This window comes from Scyliorhinus torazame, chromosome 2, assembly GCF_047496885.1.
Source record: "Scyliorhinus torazame isolate Kashiwa2021f chromosome 2, sScyTor2.1, whole genome shotgun sequence".
Classification (NCBI taxonomy): Eukaryota; Metazoa; Chordata; class Chondrichthyes; order Carcharhiniformes; family Scyliorhinidae; genus Scyliorhinus; species Scyliorhinus torazame.
The window spans coordinates 108,753,653-108,769,664 of NC_092708.1; the positions used below are offsets into that span (position 1 = coordinate 108,753,653).

Genomic DNA, 16,012 nt, shown 5'->3' on the forward strand with positions numbered 1-16,012 from the left:
GACCCTCCGAAAGAACACCCTACCTAGGCCCATTCACCCCTACCCCGTAACCCCACCTAACCTGTACATCCCCGGGCAGTAAGGGGCAATTTTTTTTACCATGGCCAATCCACCTAACTTGCACATCTTTGGACTGTGGGAGGAAACCGGAGCACCCGGAAGAAACCCACGTAAACACAGGGAGAATGTGCAAACTCCACTTAGGCAGTCACCCAATGCCGGTTTTGAACCCGGGTGCTTGGCACTGTAGTCCAGCAGTGCTAATCACTGTGCCACCATACTGCCCACATCATGATCAACCACATGAGCTTATTCAATCTATTATGGTCCAGCTGCCACAGCTTGGATCTAGAGTCTGGAAGATGACCCTCTTCCCCACCCTCAGCTATCCGCTCCCACAATCTGTTGATGGTGGTCTTTGAAGATCCTCAGAACCTATGTGGACCCATGGTTCCTTTCCTCTTGCCACCTCCACCACTGATGCCTCTCAATCTGGATCCCTCTTCTGCTTAGTTTAGGTATTTAGTTTGCGAGAACTTCTATTGCAGAAATCTTTTTTTGAAGCATCTTCCCTTGAAAAGGCAGCTTGCCGACAAGGAGAGCTCCTTGGCAGCATTCAAAGAGGAGACCAATGCCAGAGGGCCAGCAAGTTGTACCATAATCATTCAGATGAGGTGGGTGGACAAATCTTGTTTCTTACCTATCTGAACTAAAAGGGCCCAGGTACATCACAAATTGTAGTCCCTCTGTCCAAAATTTAGGATGACTAAATTTCATGTCCTCTGAATCTGTTCTCTGTTTATTTCAAATCAATACTGGCAAGATATTGCTCTGGTTTGCGCTGCTTTTACTGGGAAGCTAGCCATTTAAAGAATTAAAAGATAGGTAATTTTGGTGATAAATGTCTCATTTTGTCACACGAATAGCAATAATTTTAATTGTGTAGTATATTATGGCAAGGAAATGGGATTGTACCTCATTTACATACCATCAGTCAGCTGTTACCCCTGAAATGAGTGGAATGAGGCAACGTGCCAGCTTCAGGCATATCAAAATCATGGGGCCTGAGAGTAATCTCCCCACAAAAAAGAAAGTCATGGGGTGGGAGGGACAAATTTGCAGCTGGAAAGGAAGTGGGAAAGCCCCGATGGCAGAGGCCCACTCTTTTCTTGTCAGGCTCTTCTGCTCCATCAATTAAAGTTTTGTTCTTACCTTGGAGGGTCTCTTCTTTCCTGCCAAACTTTACTGAGTGGGATTCCCTGTAAATAGCAATCATTTCTAGCACTGGCTAGAAAAACAGTTCTAACAACTGTATTGCTACCTCTTTGCAGCTGTATGGATTTTCAGATCTGCAGTAAAATAAGTAAAGACACCATAGCCCCAGTGACCATAGACTGCTTTGCCCTTTGAGGGGAAGCTTGTGTGCCAGAAGAGGATGGATGACATTATTTGTTCTGCCAGGATAAGTCTGACCTATGTTTGCAAATCCACAAAGATTCCAATTGGTCAGTGTCGAAGGACCAGTTGCAAGCACACGTCCTGCCTCACAGTCCCACTTCAGTGCATCGACACTGCAGTGGAGTGACCACCGTGTCTCATTCACCTTTCGGTAGACATGGGACAATAGTATGGGGGGGGGGGGGGGGAGAGAGAGAGAGAGAGAGAGGAGTGGGGGGGGGGGAACACCCACATGCGTACAGAGGGAGCTCGCAACTTTCACATATCACTTGCACGTGTGAGCCTTCTACTTGCGTGTGGGTGTGTCAGCGCTTTGGAAGGAGCTTGTCCACAAACCTGCCCGATATTGGGCTTTCATACGAGGGAAGGAATGATCAATGAATGATCAATGAGGATTCCGAATGAATTTGAGGAGGGGGCATCTGAGCTCACAAGAGTGGAGCACAGCAGAGCTATTGACATTTGAGAACTTGGCTTTGGGTGTCCTGTAAGGATTCATCAATTCAATGCAAACCTAGGGGTCAAATGGGCCTCCATGTTCAAGGCTGATGCTGTCACTTGCACTCTCCTATCTGACTTATCGCTGCCTCCAGGAAGAGGCTCAGGCCGAAGGAGGAGGACTCCATATCAAGGCCCATCCCCAGTCCAGAGATAAGCCAGAGGCGAGCAGAAGAAGACAGCTCCACACGTAAAGGCATCATAGCTCTCACTTGCACCCTCCGCCAGCTCAAGAACGTATACCTTGGCGGGTATTAGTACTAGTTCAGGAAGGCTCTCACAAGGTGGTGGTCACCGCACGGACACGTGTCCGCAGCAAGAGGAGGCAAGTTTAGCACCCCCCGAGCCGAGTGTCAGAGACTTCAGGGGAAAAGGCATCTCTGAGGCCCCAGTCCAAAGATTAGCCTTTGGAATCAGCCTTTCAATTCATGGTGGAGAGTCAGCAAGAGGTGGGGCAACATCATGCAAAGCTGTTGGAAACCCTCAACAGAGTGGTGGCTGGTGACATGCAAGTTAGAGGAATCCGCCAACTGCTCTCTGATGCAGTGGTGCCAGCATGCGCAAGCACTGAGGTCTCCATAAGGATAATGGAAACTCCAGATCAGCAGAATGCCCAGTTTCTGCCAGAGATGCACTCAAAGCTGCACTCCATCACAGTTGCCATGGATGAGCTCATGAATTGATGTGGAGCCAAAGAGTTCATAAGAAAGACGTTTATTCAGCGTCACAGCAGTATTTACACAGGAGCCAGTTACACATCTCAGGGTCCTCACTCCTTTCTGTCAGCTGCTACAGCAGCTGACCCGTTATACTAGTGCTGGTTAACTCACAGTCCAATCAGCACAAGGGAACAATCATCCCCAGATGGGTAAGTCCCATGCAGGGTTATAATACCCGTCCCCCGCAAAGTCCAAAAACTCACAAAATCGACCTTTGAGGAAGAAGCCAAAAAGAAAATTTGAGGAGAACAAAACCACACTGGCTAGACCGACAACAAAACAAAAAGCATTTTGCACCCAACAAGGCGTCTCAAAAATGGGGGAAACAAGACGGGCCGGTGTATACCCCACCGTACATTACATCCGGCCAAACACCCCCCCCCCCCCACAATCACACAAAGGGGAAGCCGCTAACAGTCGAGCCTGGGCCGGTATGCACCATAGCGTCTAATCCATCGACCCAAGGCCTTAACAGCACCGCCAGGTCGCCCAGATGACACCGCCTCCAGCACTGCCGGATAGAGCAGACCCCCGGAACACTCTCAGTACAAGCGCTCCACAAGCCAGCATCAATCCTCGGCCCAGCGCTCACCTGCCATTTCAATACAGGTTCAAAAAAAAAAAAAAGGTCGCAGCAACAAAAGCCCGTACCTCTGTTCACACTCTTTAAAAAAATTTTGGGGAAGGCGGCCGATAGCTCCAATTCCATCCTCGTCGCTAATGAAGTAAACGGAAAAGGGCAGTCCGAAGAGTTCATAAGAAAGACGTTACACAGGATCCTCACTCCTTTCTGTCAGCTGCTACAGCAACTGACCTGTTATACTAGTGCTGGTTAACTCACAGTCCAATCAGTACGAGGAAACAATCATCCCCAGATGGATGAGTCCCATGCAGGGTTATAATAGTTGAAAATGCAAGAAGGCGACTGGGCACCTTGACGTCCCTCCAAGTGCACTTTCCCCTCAATGAGTCAGGCTGGGTCCCTCAGGCATCCAAGGGGAGGAGCAGCAACATCTAGACAACCCTACGTCATCCATTCAGAACTCAGAGGTTGTCCATTCCCTCTGAATCCGCTCGGCCTGTGACCTCTTCAAACTCATTCTCTGAACCGTAGAGGGATCAGCTGGCCCACTGGTGGAAAGCCAAGGTAGAACATCCACCAAAGTCATCAAAGGAAACAGGGCAAACAGCTCCACAGGCTGCCTCCACCCCTGCCCCGGATATCAGGGTAACACCCAGAAGGAGCAGCAGACAACGTAAAATCACAACATTTTGTTCAGATGTAGTTGCATTGGGGTACATTGTCACTCTATTATCTGCAAATATATTCACTGTCATTAAATAATAGCACACTGGGTTAAATAGCTGGCTTTTAAAGCAGACCAAGGCAGGCCAGCAGCACGGTTCAATTCCCGTACCAGCCTCCCCAAACAGGTGTCGGAATGTGGCGACTAGGGGCTTTTCACAGTAACTTCATTTGAAGCCTACTTGTGACAATAAGCAATTTTCAATATCGAGTGTCGTCTTTCCATCTCATTATATAAATATTGCGAAATATCTCCCCATCCCCAAAACATGCATTTCAACGACACACAGCTTCGCCATGAGTGATTCTGGAGGGAGAAGTGACTGTTTCACAGCCTTTCACAGCCTCGTTCAAGCCCTTCCCCGTGCACGCATAGCCTTCACCCATCACATTCATGTGACTGTCCCGAACTTTTCCAATGCGTCCTGCGGGGGTTCTCTTCCAGTTTCCCAGCTGAGCTGACCTGCATCTCCACCGGGTATCATCGTATCCTTACCAGCCCATGGTAAGAACCGTGAGGTTCTGAAGCAGGTCCAGGGAGTCAGCGAAGACCATAGAAGATGCTGCCATGGTTATATGGAATTATTACGTGCAAGGATTCCTCAATGAGGATCTTCTTGCACCCACTGCTGAATTCTGTTGCGTTTTCTTCTTTTACTCTGTCCTTTCTGTGGCTCTGTTCCAATTATGGCAATCAGTGAGTTTGCCCTTCTTTCTATGTTATCTATATTCTGATGCTTAGAGTCGCCAGGTATCAAATGATACCTCCACAAGGTTCAACCGGCTATCGATCAAAGAGCCAAACACCAGTTAGAACATAGAAAATACAGTGCAGAAGGAGGCCATTCGGCCCATGGAGTCTGCACCGACCCACTTAAGCCCTCACTTCCACCCTATCCCAATAACCCCTCCTAACCACTAAGGGCAATTTATCATGGCCAATCCACCTAACCTGCACGTCTTTGGACTGTGGGAGGAAACCGGAGCACCCGGAGGAAGCCCACGCAGACACGGGAAGAACGTGCAGACTCCGCACAGACAGTGACCCAGCGGGGAATCGAACATGGGACCCTGACGCTGTGAAGCCACAGTGCTATCCACTTGTGCTACCGTGCTGCCCACTAACAGTTAGTTAGTTCAAGGTCAAGGATACTTTATTTACACACAATTAGTCATGCAACATAAACACTACTCGTTAACTACACCTATCGACTAAGACAACCTGTACTTAACTTTGTGCACCCGCTTAGGTCAGAGAAACAGTGGCCGCTGTTCGATTCTGGATCTTTCGGGTTTGAAGGAGTGACTGCTGCTTAGTTAGGCTCATCCGTCTGGTAGCGAGCGTTGAACCTGGACTTGCTTCGGGTGCTGCTGAGATTGGAGATGGCCGGGGTGCCAGGTCCAAGAGAGGACGAACATATGGCGAACTCTCTTCTTATACTTGGGGGTTTTCGCATTCTTTTGGGCGGTCTTTCAGTTTGGGCCCCACTAATTAGGTAATCCCTGATCACTCTGTTCGATTCCTAACCAATAAGTGGGCGGGGATCTGGATGGCTGGGCGTGTCCCAAGCGGTCACTGACCCCGTTGTTTACGCTTCCCTTGAACAGGGAGTGACGCCGAAATGTCTGGAACTCGAGTACCAGTCCTTTGTTTTGGTGAAGATGGGCCATCAAATGCTAATCGGCCCCATTCAAGTGCTAATTGGTTGGAGTTTCGATACCGTCTGGACTTCTTGCTTGCAAATATGCATTTCAGGCTCTAACCCTGCCTGAGTCTTGGCTTGTCCATTTTACCCGCTAGGCTTTGCGGGTTTCTCTGTACCTAGTTGTAACTGGCCAGCCCAGATGGCTACAATTCCCTGGATAGATGTGATGACCAGGGGGCTTTTGTAGCCCCTGGGTGGTTAGGGACATGGCTGGACAGTGCCTTGACACTGCTCCTGGTACCCTGGCAGTACCAACCTGGCAATATCAGGATTCCAGGAGACATTGCCAGTTTGGCACTGCTGAAGGATGTGGTCTGAAGGGGGGCAGTGCCCTGAAGGGGCTGCCTTTGGTGACCCCAGTGTGGGCAGTCACTCACTTGTGGGGGTGTGGTGAGTTGATGACAGTGAATGGGGAAGCGAAGGAGGTGGTCTTTGCCAGCAAGAAGGGGGGGCCTGTTTTATATTATTCGGAGATCGGTGACCCTTTGAAAATGACACCCCGAACTCTGAAGATCATTCCTTGCCTGCAATTTCATGTTTGGCACAGATCACCCCTGGCTCCAAAGAATTTTGAAGTGTTGATGGATTCACCGAACCAACCAGCAGGAATTGCACCTCATTTCCCGCTGGAGACCACAAATCTTTTAGGAGATTAATGCCCCACTTCTCGGGCGGGATTCTCCGACCCCCACGCCGGGCCGGAGAATCGCTAGGGGGCGGCGTTTAACCCGCCCTGCCGCCGGCTGCCAGATTCTCCGGCGCCGGTTTTTCAGCGGGGGCGGGAATCATGCCGCGCCGGTCGGGGAGCCGTTGGCAGCGCCCCCCCCCCCCCCGGCGATTCTCCGCCCCGCGATGGGCTGAGTGGCCACCCATTTTCGGCCGGACCCGCTGGCGTAAATCAAACCAGGTCCGTACCGGCGGGACCTGGCTCTGCGGGCGGCCTGCGGAGTCCTGGGGGGGTGTCTCTGCCCGGGGGGGGTGGTGGCCTGGCCCGCAATGGGGCCCACCGATCCGCGGGCGAGCCTGTACCGTGGGGGCACTCTTTCCCAGGGAAGAACCCCCCTGCACATGCGCTGGGATGGCGCCAGTACACGCTGGCGCTCCCTCGCATGCGCCAACTCACGCCGGCCAGCGGAGGCCCTTCGACGCCAGTTGGCATGGCGCCAAGCCCTTTGGCGCCGGCTGGCACGGCGCCAACTCCGCCACCACCGGCCTAGCCCCTGAAGGTGCAAAGGATTCCGTACCTTCTGGGCGGCCCAATGCAGGAGTAGTTCACACCACTCCTCGGCGCCGGTACGGCCCGCCCCGTCGGTTAGGGGAGAATCCCGCCCCTCATTTATTCACAGAAAGTAGGGGCCAGAATTCTCCGGCCCCGAACCAGGTCGGAGAATCGCCGGGGGGGGCACGCCGACTTTCGGGCGCCGGAGCTGCGGACACCGCTCTGGCGACGTACTAGCCCCCTAGGAAGGGGTGGATAGCTGCCAGTTGAGGCCCATTGACGCCGGAGTGGCTCGCGCCGCTTTTCACGCCGGCGTCAGAATTGGCCGCAGGATTGGCGAATCCCGGTCTGGATTCCAACTGAAATATAATTTTCAAAAAGTGCAATCCTAATTCAAGCTTAACATTTCGACAACCAACAATACTTCAAATAACGTAAAATTCTTGTCAGATTTCATCTCAAGACAACAGCACTGTTTTGACGTTAACTGTATAAATTATCCTTCTGGCAAGCAATATTTCTCTTTTTGTTGAGATTAAATTGTTGAATGAATTATTAAACAAGCTCAGGTTCAAAGATTGGAAATTGGTTATTTTTATCTGTATTTTATGGAAATCCTGAGGCAAGCATAATGTTTCTTGGCAAACTGGTTACATATTGTGTCTCACTGTAAGTTCATAATAAGATGTAATAACTGCAACTTTTAAAATATACGCAACTAAAGCACAAAAGTATAATAGACGCCACAAGCCCTTCTGCAAAACTACGAAGAACGAGAACAATTTTGATGTCCATAATGTTATCACAGATAGCATAAGTAATCTGTCTTCATTAAATAAAACAGTATAAAAATTGAAAATCCATACATCTACTTGCATATGATATATAGCACCTCCATTCTGTACTGTGATTCGCAATCAAATTTTCTGTGGTTGATTATGTGCACAGGTCTGACATTACTTTTAACCCAGACCAACCCATTGGCAAGGCTGCATCCAAAAGCTGGGGAGATAAGGGTGCAGTAGTGGTAATGGTTGCAAGCGTCAGTATCCTCCGACTGCCATCCAAACCACTCATGTCGACGCTATGATCAAGAAAGCACAACAGCGCCTATACTTCCTCAGGAAACTAAGGAAATTTGGCATGTCCACATTAACTCTTACTAATTTTTACAAATGTATCATGGAAAGCATCCTATCTGGCTGCATCACAGCCTGGTATGGCAACTGCTCGGCCCAAGACTGTAAGGAACTTCAGAGAGTTGTGAACACAGCCCTGTCCATCATGCCAACCTGCCTCCCATCCACTGATTCTGTCTACACCTCCCGCTCAGCCTCATTCTGAAAGATGCCATAACATGGAAAAGAAAGATGATGTGACTGTGGAGTTCCTGCTTTCCTCCCTGCCCCAATTCTCCTTACTTTTTGTACTTTCAAGAACTATCAAGACTGATCAGCTTTCAGTGATCCATCAGAAAGGGAAAGAACACACAAGTGAAACTGAAGAGTAGGCCGTAAGACTTTACCTTACAATCACAGCCACCAGGTCAGATACTGGCACTGTATCAACATTAGATACAAATGTAGAGTTGGGATCAACACAAGGTTAATCACTGGACAGGAGTGAGCTGCAGCCAGGTCAGAGGGATTAGTCAGATCATGTGCAAAATCCCCAGAAGACAAGTTGTTAGATTAGATTTATATTTAAATTTATTGGCATGTGTACCAGGGTACAGTGGAAAGTACTGTTCTGCGTAACTTCCAGGCAGATCGTTCCATAACTGAAAAACATAGTACAATAAAGACACAATGTAAATACATTGATATAGACATTGGGTGAAGAATACTGAATGTAGAGTTACAAGAGTAGAGAAGATGTGCAGAGAGATCTGTTCAGTCCATAAGAGGGCCATCCAGGAGTCTGTTAACAGTGGGAAAGAAGCTGTTTTTGAATGTGTTGGTGCTTGTTCTCAGGTATTTGTATCTCCTGCCCTGGTTGGAAGAGACAATAACCTGGGTGGGAGGGGTCTTTGATTAGGCTGCCTGCTTTCCCAAGGCAGCAGGAGGCGTAGACAGAGTCAATGGGTGGGAGTTGGGTTTGTGTGATGGACTGGGCTGTATTCACCACTCTCTGTAGTTTCTTATGGTCTTGGGCCGAGCAGTTGCCATACCAGCCTGTGATGCAGACAGATAGGATGCTTTCTATGGTGCATTTGTAAAAATTGTGGACATACCAAATTTCCTTAATTTTCTGAGAAAGTATAAGCACTGTTATGCAGTCACTCAGCCATCCTTCTACGCCCTCCTCCAGGTCATTTATAAAAATGACAAACAGCAGTGGCCCCAAAACAGATCCTTGTGGTACACCATAAGGTGTTGGTGATGTGGACATATAGGAATTTGAAGCTGTCAACCATCTCCACCTCGGCACCATTGATGCATACAGGGATGTGTACAGTACTTTGCTTCCTGAAGTCAGCTCTTTAGTTTTGCTGACGCTGAGGGAGAGATTGTTGTCGTTACATCACGCCACTAGGTTCTCTACCTCCCTCCTGTATTCTGACTCATCATTGTTTGAGATCCGACCCACTCCGATCATGTCATCAGCAAACTTGTAGTACAACAAAGCTGTGCTACAGGGTCAAAGAAATGGAGTACAGAATTCTCAAGACAATGCATACTAAAATGCCTGGTGCCTGCCTGACAACCTCCAGTCACTAGCAAACAGCAGAAACAAATCCTGCTTCAATCTGACAATGGGCATGGGGCAAAGTTTAGAGCCTATCCTTTCCACCATGGGAGTGGTGGGTAACACCTTGCCAGACTGCCTTACTGATTCATGATGGAGCATCTGCTAGCCACTATCTCAGCTTTTCCAGCTGAAGTATAGAATGTCAGTGGCCTTGTGTCCACGTGCTTGGGCGAGACAAAGGTTTTCCTATGTCACTGCTGCAGTGTAAACTCAGAGGTCACGACATCCACGGCTGCAAGCACCCAGGCCCAGACAGGAGCTATCATGGACAACCGATCCACAGCCGTCCAACAATCTGTGCTCCAGCAGATGATCAGGATTGCTGAGGCACCTCCCTGTGGGTCTGGCAGTGACTCCATAGTGCATAAACCTGCTGCCGTTACGCAGGGTTACAGTATTTATGTTCCTATCTCTGCACTCCGTCAGAGCCCTTACTGCTTTCTTCACTCAACCAGCCAGCCCTGACTCTTCCTGTCCATGCCAAGATGGGGCAGTCTGAAACTGCTCAAAGTTGTCCTGCAAGGCCATCTTTAATTTCCGACAGTGAAAGTCAGCAGCCTGGGAAGATTTTTACAAAGAGGGTAGTGGGTGCCTGGAACTTGCTGCCGGAGGAGGTGGTGGAAGCGGGTACAATTATGACGTTTAAGGTGTGTCTTTGCAAATATATGAATAGGATGGGAATAGAGGGATATAGACCCCAGAAGTGTATAGAATCATAGAATTTACAGTGGAGAAGGAAGCTATTCGGCCCATCGAGTCTGCACCGGCTCTTGGAAAGAGCACTCCATTTAAGCCCACACTTCTAACCTATCCCCGTAAGCAGTAATCCCCCTAACATTTTTTGGACTCTTAAGGGCAATTTAGCATGGCCAATCCACCTAACCTGCACATCTTTGGACTTTAGGTTAGATGGTTGGCACAGGCCTGGAGGGCTGAAAGGCCAGTTCCTGTGCTATACTTCTCTTTGTTTGTTTGGGTATGGGAGTGATGATATTTGGTGGGTCAGAAGATCCGGGAGTCCAGGTGGGGACTGAGGCCGATGTATTGGCCTTTGCTTCCCTGATAGCCCGGGGACAGATTTTGTTGTGTTGACGGGACTCGGAGCCACCGAAGGCAGTTGAGTGACCTGGTAGAATTCCTGCGGTTGGAGAAGGTCAAGTTCACTTTGCGGGGGTCGGTAAAGGGATTCACCCGGAGGTGGATACCAGTCACTGAAATCTTCAAGGAGGATTGAGGGGTGGTGGTGGTGGGGGGGGGGGGGGGGGCGGTGGGGGAGGTTAAGGGGATATAAATTGGGAAGGCGGGATTTGGTGGCGTGTTGGTATCGGGGGAGATTGGAGATTTGTGTTTGTTGGTTCAGGTTGATGTTTTGGTCTTCTGATATTTTGTGTACATGTGCAAAAAGCCTTAAACAAAAATATATTTTTTTTTAAATTGAAAGTCAGCAGGTTGCCACCAGCCATACTTCAGTCACTCTAGCACCACCTAGAAGTCCGAGGACAAGCAAGGGCATCTGCAGGGTAGGCACTAAAGGGATTAGTTCTGCTTTTGTTTTGTATCCTTTATGTGGTTCTTGTTCAATGAAGTTCTGTGAAGATTTTTTGCTGCTTTATTAATTCATGTTTGCCAAGGGGAGTTTATAATGAGGATTGGTGAGTCTATATCGGGATGGGGATTCCGTAACTGAAGTGAAACTTCACAATTAGATCCCTCGGAAACTTCACAATGAGGTCCCTCGTGTTCCACTGAGTTGCACGGCGTGAGTGCGGTCTCCTCCCAATCTCTTCTTCTTCGCTGTCTTTCCCAGCTGGTTTCCTGATCCCAGCAGGTAGTTGCCGAGTCCTTAGGATTGCAAGGCTGTGGAGGACACAGCACTCCACCATAAATATGGATGCTTTCTTGGGTAAGTATGCAAAGAACACCCTCCCCGCCCAAAGCACATCTTTCAGATATGCTTGATTAAAGTATCAAGTATGCAATGTGTACCAAGTATGTAAAGATGTGTCTCATAAAGTACCAAGGATATAATTCCTGCACATCAGTTACCAATAAATAATTAAACACATGTACCCATCAGTGTCAGTGAGCTTGAAGTTTTTGCTTTGTGAAGTGTTAACCTCCAGTGACTCACTGATAAATGTGTGAAATCGGTATCCAAATAAGGAAGGAAATGGAGAAACAGGTGTATTGCTTAGACCATAACAAATATAACATAGGAGTGAAGGGAAAAAAGTAGAGCAATGATCACTCTGTGACCCTGAAATTGGCCATTGCAATGAAAGATATTATTCACATCATACCAAAAATGAAGTAGGCAGGAATATTTTTCCTACATATCAGCAAACAATTATTGGATAATTGTCGAATATTACAGGTTCACTGAATGGTCAATAATATAAAAATGCATTACCACTTCTCAACTTCAGAATTAAAATTAAATGTAACGTAGATTAAGGCAATAAATCAAAGTTATTACATTAAATTGCATTTCGGTTCATTGAAATATTCTACCTAGTATAATTTAATTTGAGTAAATATTATAAATAGGAAATACATTTAAGATGTTTCGGTTTCTTTACATTTCTGTTTCTCTCCAAACATCTTTCATTTCAAAAGCACAAAACAGTAGAATTCTGATGGGTTTTATTATCTTGAAGGAACACAAACACATTCCTCAAATTAAAAAAAAAGATTATAGGAGAGATAAAAACACACGAGGAAGAAGTTGGTTTACGTGGTGCTGCTTACACAGACTTACCTCACTCCCTAGGGGCAAGCAGTGCCGTGGGCTGCTACCTGAGCAGCTCGCACAGCATTCTTCCATTGTATCACTAGATCGGTGCGACACAAATAAATTTCTCCGCCAGGAAATTCGGCTTGATGACAAAAGAACAATAAATGCAGCAAAATGCTTTCCTATTCTAATGTTTAACAGATCTCTTACAGAGACAGATAACACTGTCGCTAAACGGTTCTGGAATTTGAATTTATTAGGGTCCATTTTGAAAACTTGGCCTTATTTTAAGAATTAAACAAGGTTCCTTCACCCATTGCACCTCCAGGGCCAGCTTGCCAGTCAGTGGAACTCTAATTTGAGCTGTTTGACTGATTGAGCTGGGCAGCAAAGTGTGAGGAGAGAAGAATGGGTTGGTGGGGTGGAATAATGGGTCGGCACCAGCCCTCAGTAGTTCTGTGGAGTTGGGAGAAGACCTCCTGCTGCTTCAGTCTTCACAGGAAAGTTATCTCTCAAAAAGAAAGGAATTATTGATACCTGTTAGGCTGCAGTAATCCCACCAAAAATGGAGTGGAGTGGAATACAGCTGGCACCGCACATTCGGCTCAGTGCTGTTACATTTTGCTGAAAGGTCCTCAAACAGGCATTAGCATATGGAAGGGACCCAACATCTGTTTAAGGCATCTGCCCAGATCCTTGCTCTTTGGAATGCAAGATTTGCAAATTTGGCAAAATCTTTCCCCCTTTTTTCTGCCTGGAAAACAAATACAATGAGGACTAATTTCTACCCTTCTGACTTCTAATCCACATCCGCAGCAACAGAAATAGGATTGAGTGGGTGCAACAGATTATGGAAAAAAATGAAAGAAAATGAATGAAGGAGAGAGGAACTGTAAAAGATTAAATAAGTGATAACTTCAAAAAATTCCAAATTCAGTAAGGTAGTTCAGATAGTTCAAGCTTATGGTGATTTATAGCATTAAAGGTCTCAGACGAGCTGTGTGGACCTATCGCAACCCAATTAACAATCAGTGAGCAGGCTATTGGTGAGCAAATGAGGGGCTGGTTTAGCACAGTGGGCTAAAGAGCTGGCCTGTAAAGCAGAACAAGGCCAGCAGCATGGGTTCAATTCCCGTACCAGCCTCCCTGAACAGCCGCCAGAATGTGGCGACTAGGGGCTTTTCCACAGTAACTTCATTTGAAGCCTACTTGTGACAATAAGTGATTTTCATTTCATTTCAATTGCTGCTCAATAGCACAAAAAATAACTCCTTCTATAACTTTGCTCATAATTAAGACTGATAAAGATTGAGATTGTTGTTTGTGTGGGTCTTTGATCTACATTTACACTTGGCTAAGACCGAGGTCTACAAGTCTGGGAGTTTTCTACATCTTGGTGGATATTCTCTCCATTTATGGTTTGTCACCTTGTTCTGATGCTGAAACATTGTCTCCTTCCTATATTTAGCCCAGGTTACCTCCTCTGGGCAGAAGAAATCCTGTTGCTAACAAGACTATTTTGTGTCAAATGACCCTGATTCAGAATAATGGGCCGGACTTCCATCTGAGAGGCGCATATTGATTGCTCAGCACAACCATCTCAGGACAAAGTACCTCAGACAGCGCAATTTTCATTCATTCGGGAGGGGGGTACACATGTGACATGTAGCACTTTCATGCACATTCACCCAGCATACAGAACCAATGAACCCTATAATAACAATGGCATGTGTGGAACAGCTTAACGAACAGCCATTCAGAACTTGCTTTATAAAAATCTTGCTGCTATAACCCTATCGAAGTGTCAGTAAAATAGATCTTTTGAATCAACAGCAGAAACTAGAAGCACTTGATGCATTTTTATCTGTGAAAAGAAACATTGTTCCATTGACAAAATTGATCTACGATAAGAAAGCTTGGGATGTAAATCAAACAATGTTTTCCCTTCTCTGTACCTTTTTCAACAAGGTAATGGAAACTTGGTGTCTCAGCCATGTCAGAGAGGGTCTGAGGGGCCATTGGGAGTGGTGTAGGGCATGAGTTGGCATGTGGTGCATGCGTAAGACCGTCTAAAGTTACTTTCCACAACGGTCCCACATCAAGACTATAATGTGGAGATGCCGGCGTTGGACTGGGGTGAGCACAGTAAGAAGTCTTACAACACCAGGCTAAAGTCCAACAGGTTTGTTTCAAACACTAGCCTAGGAGATTCTTGCCCCACAATGGAGCTGGCCAGGTCGTGACCTGGTCGGGAATGCAGGATACAGGCAGCTGACCAGTGAAAACTATAGGAAACAGGAATGGCGGCGGGACTCTCCCTCACTTCCTGAAAATCCAGCTGAATATGTCAGATTAGAACATATATAAATCACCCATTCAGGAAATGATGGACTTGCTCTTCAGAAATTCCACGACATACAACGCCCTTATGACAATGCAATACCATTCAAAGGGCACAGTTTTGCAGGATTTAAGGAAAAGTGGCTTGTCTCAAAAAAGAATAGCAAAGATATAAATGATTCGCTCTGACGAGGCATTACAGTGCTCTTCAAAATGTGTGGCATGTATTTCAAAGGAAATTAATTATCGTTTGAGTAAAGCTCTCATTCCTTCAGCTCATCTAGGTAATTTTCAACATGGCAATGAGACAAAATTCCATATTTGTTGCTTCTGGTCCAACAACGCAATGTTCATTCACATATCAAAATGGCCAGAAGCCCACTGTAGGGAACCCATGTTCAACACCAGTGCTGTTTAATTTGGTAAAAATGCATAATTATTTATCTTTTTGCACACTAACTCATTCACTTTGCGCGTAAGGTTGGAAGATTCAAGTCGAAAGAAAAACAAGTAGCTCAGGGAAGCTGATCTTGATTATCAACAGGAAAAGCAGACATTAGGAGAGAGCCCAAGATGGGACAAAAGTTATGTTCGGATTTGTGTTTTGGACCACAGAACACTGAATGTATTGAATTCCTGTTATAAAACCAAAATGAGAATAAACTTACCCTTCCAATCTCACATCTGGCAGGGTTCTATTAAATGCAATCATGTCACTGGCCATGAGATTAAACTGGTTGATTTTGAACAAGTCCCTCATTTTCTCTTGATCTTCCTTAGGAATAAGGACTGCCCTTCCCATTTCACCTGGGCCTTCTTGTGCTCTGGATATGACAGCTGGAGTGGAGATAAACAATATTATAGAATGGATTACTGATTTTAAAACTTAAATAACCTTACTTTATTAAATCCAAAATGCACAAATCTTTATTTGAAATAAATCCCTTTGAACATCATTCCATACACAGTAAACTATATATATATATTTTATGTCATCTACAATTCATAAGTTGAGGGAGTAAAAATCCTCACTTCAGTCAAACGATGCACTGCAGAACATACTGCTTACTTGATTTGCAATGCCATTTCAAGTGGGAGCTTGCCAAAATTAAAAATTCATGGAAAGAACCTGCCCAAACACCGGATCCCCTGTGGGAAACACAAGCTGAAAATTGCTCCTGCAACTATTCGGAATATTGCAACAAGGAGATTTATTGCGGACAAATGGTACTCACAGTGACAGCACCCGTCTTTTGGAGAATAAATGAGAAAAAACGACAA

General features: G+C 46.5%; 1 protein-coding gene across 2 annotated transcripts in view; it reads right to left on the reverse strand.

Moving 5' to 3' along the window:
- galnt13 (polypeptide N-acetylgalactosaminyltransferase 13) overlaps positions 1 to 16,012 on the reverse strand; it is a 777,028-nt gene that overhangs the window by 504,021 nt on the left and 256,995 nt on the right. For both annotated transcript variants that reach the window (XM_072475323.1, XM_072475314.1), the window contains exon 3: positions 15,400 to 15,568. In XM_072475323.1, the coding sequence (XP_072331424.1) occupies positions 15,400 to 15,568 (169 nt within the window). The remainder of the gene's footprint in view (positions 1 to 15,399; positions 15,569 to 16,012) is intronic.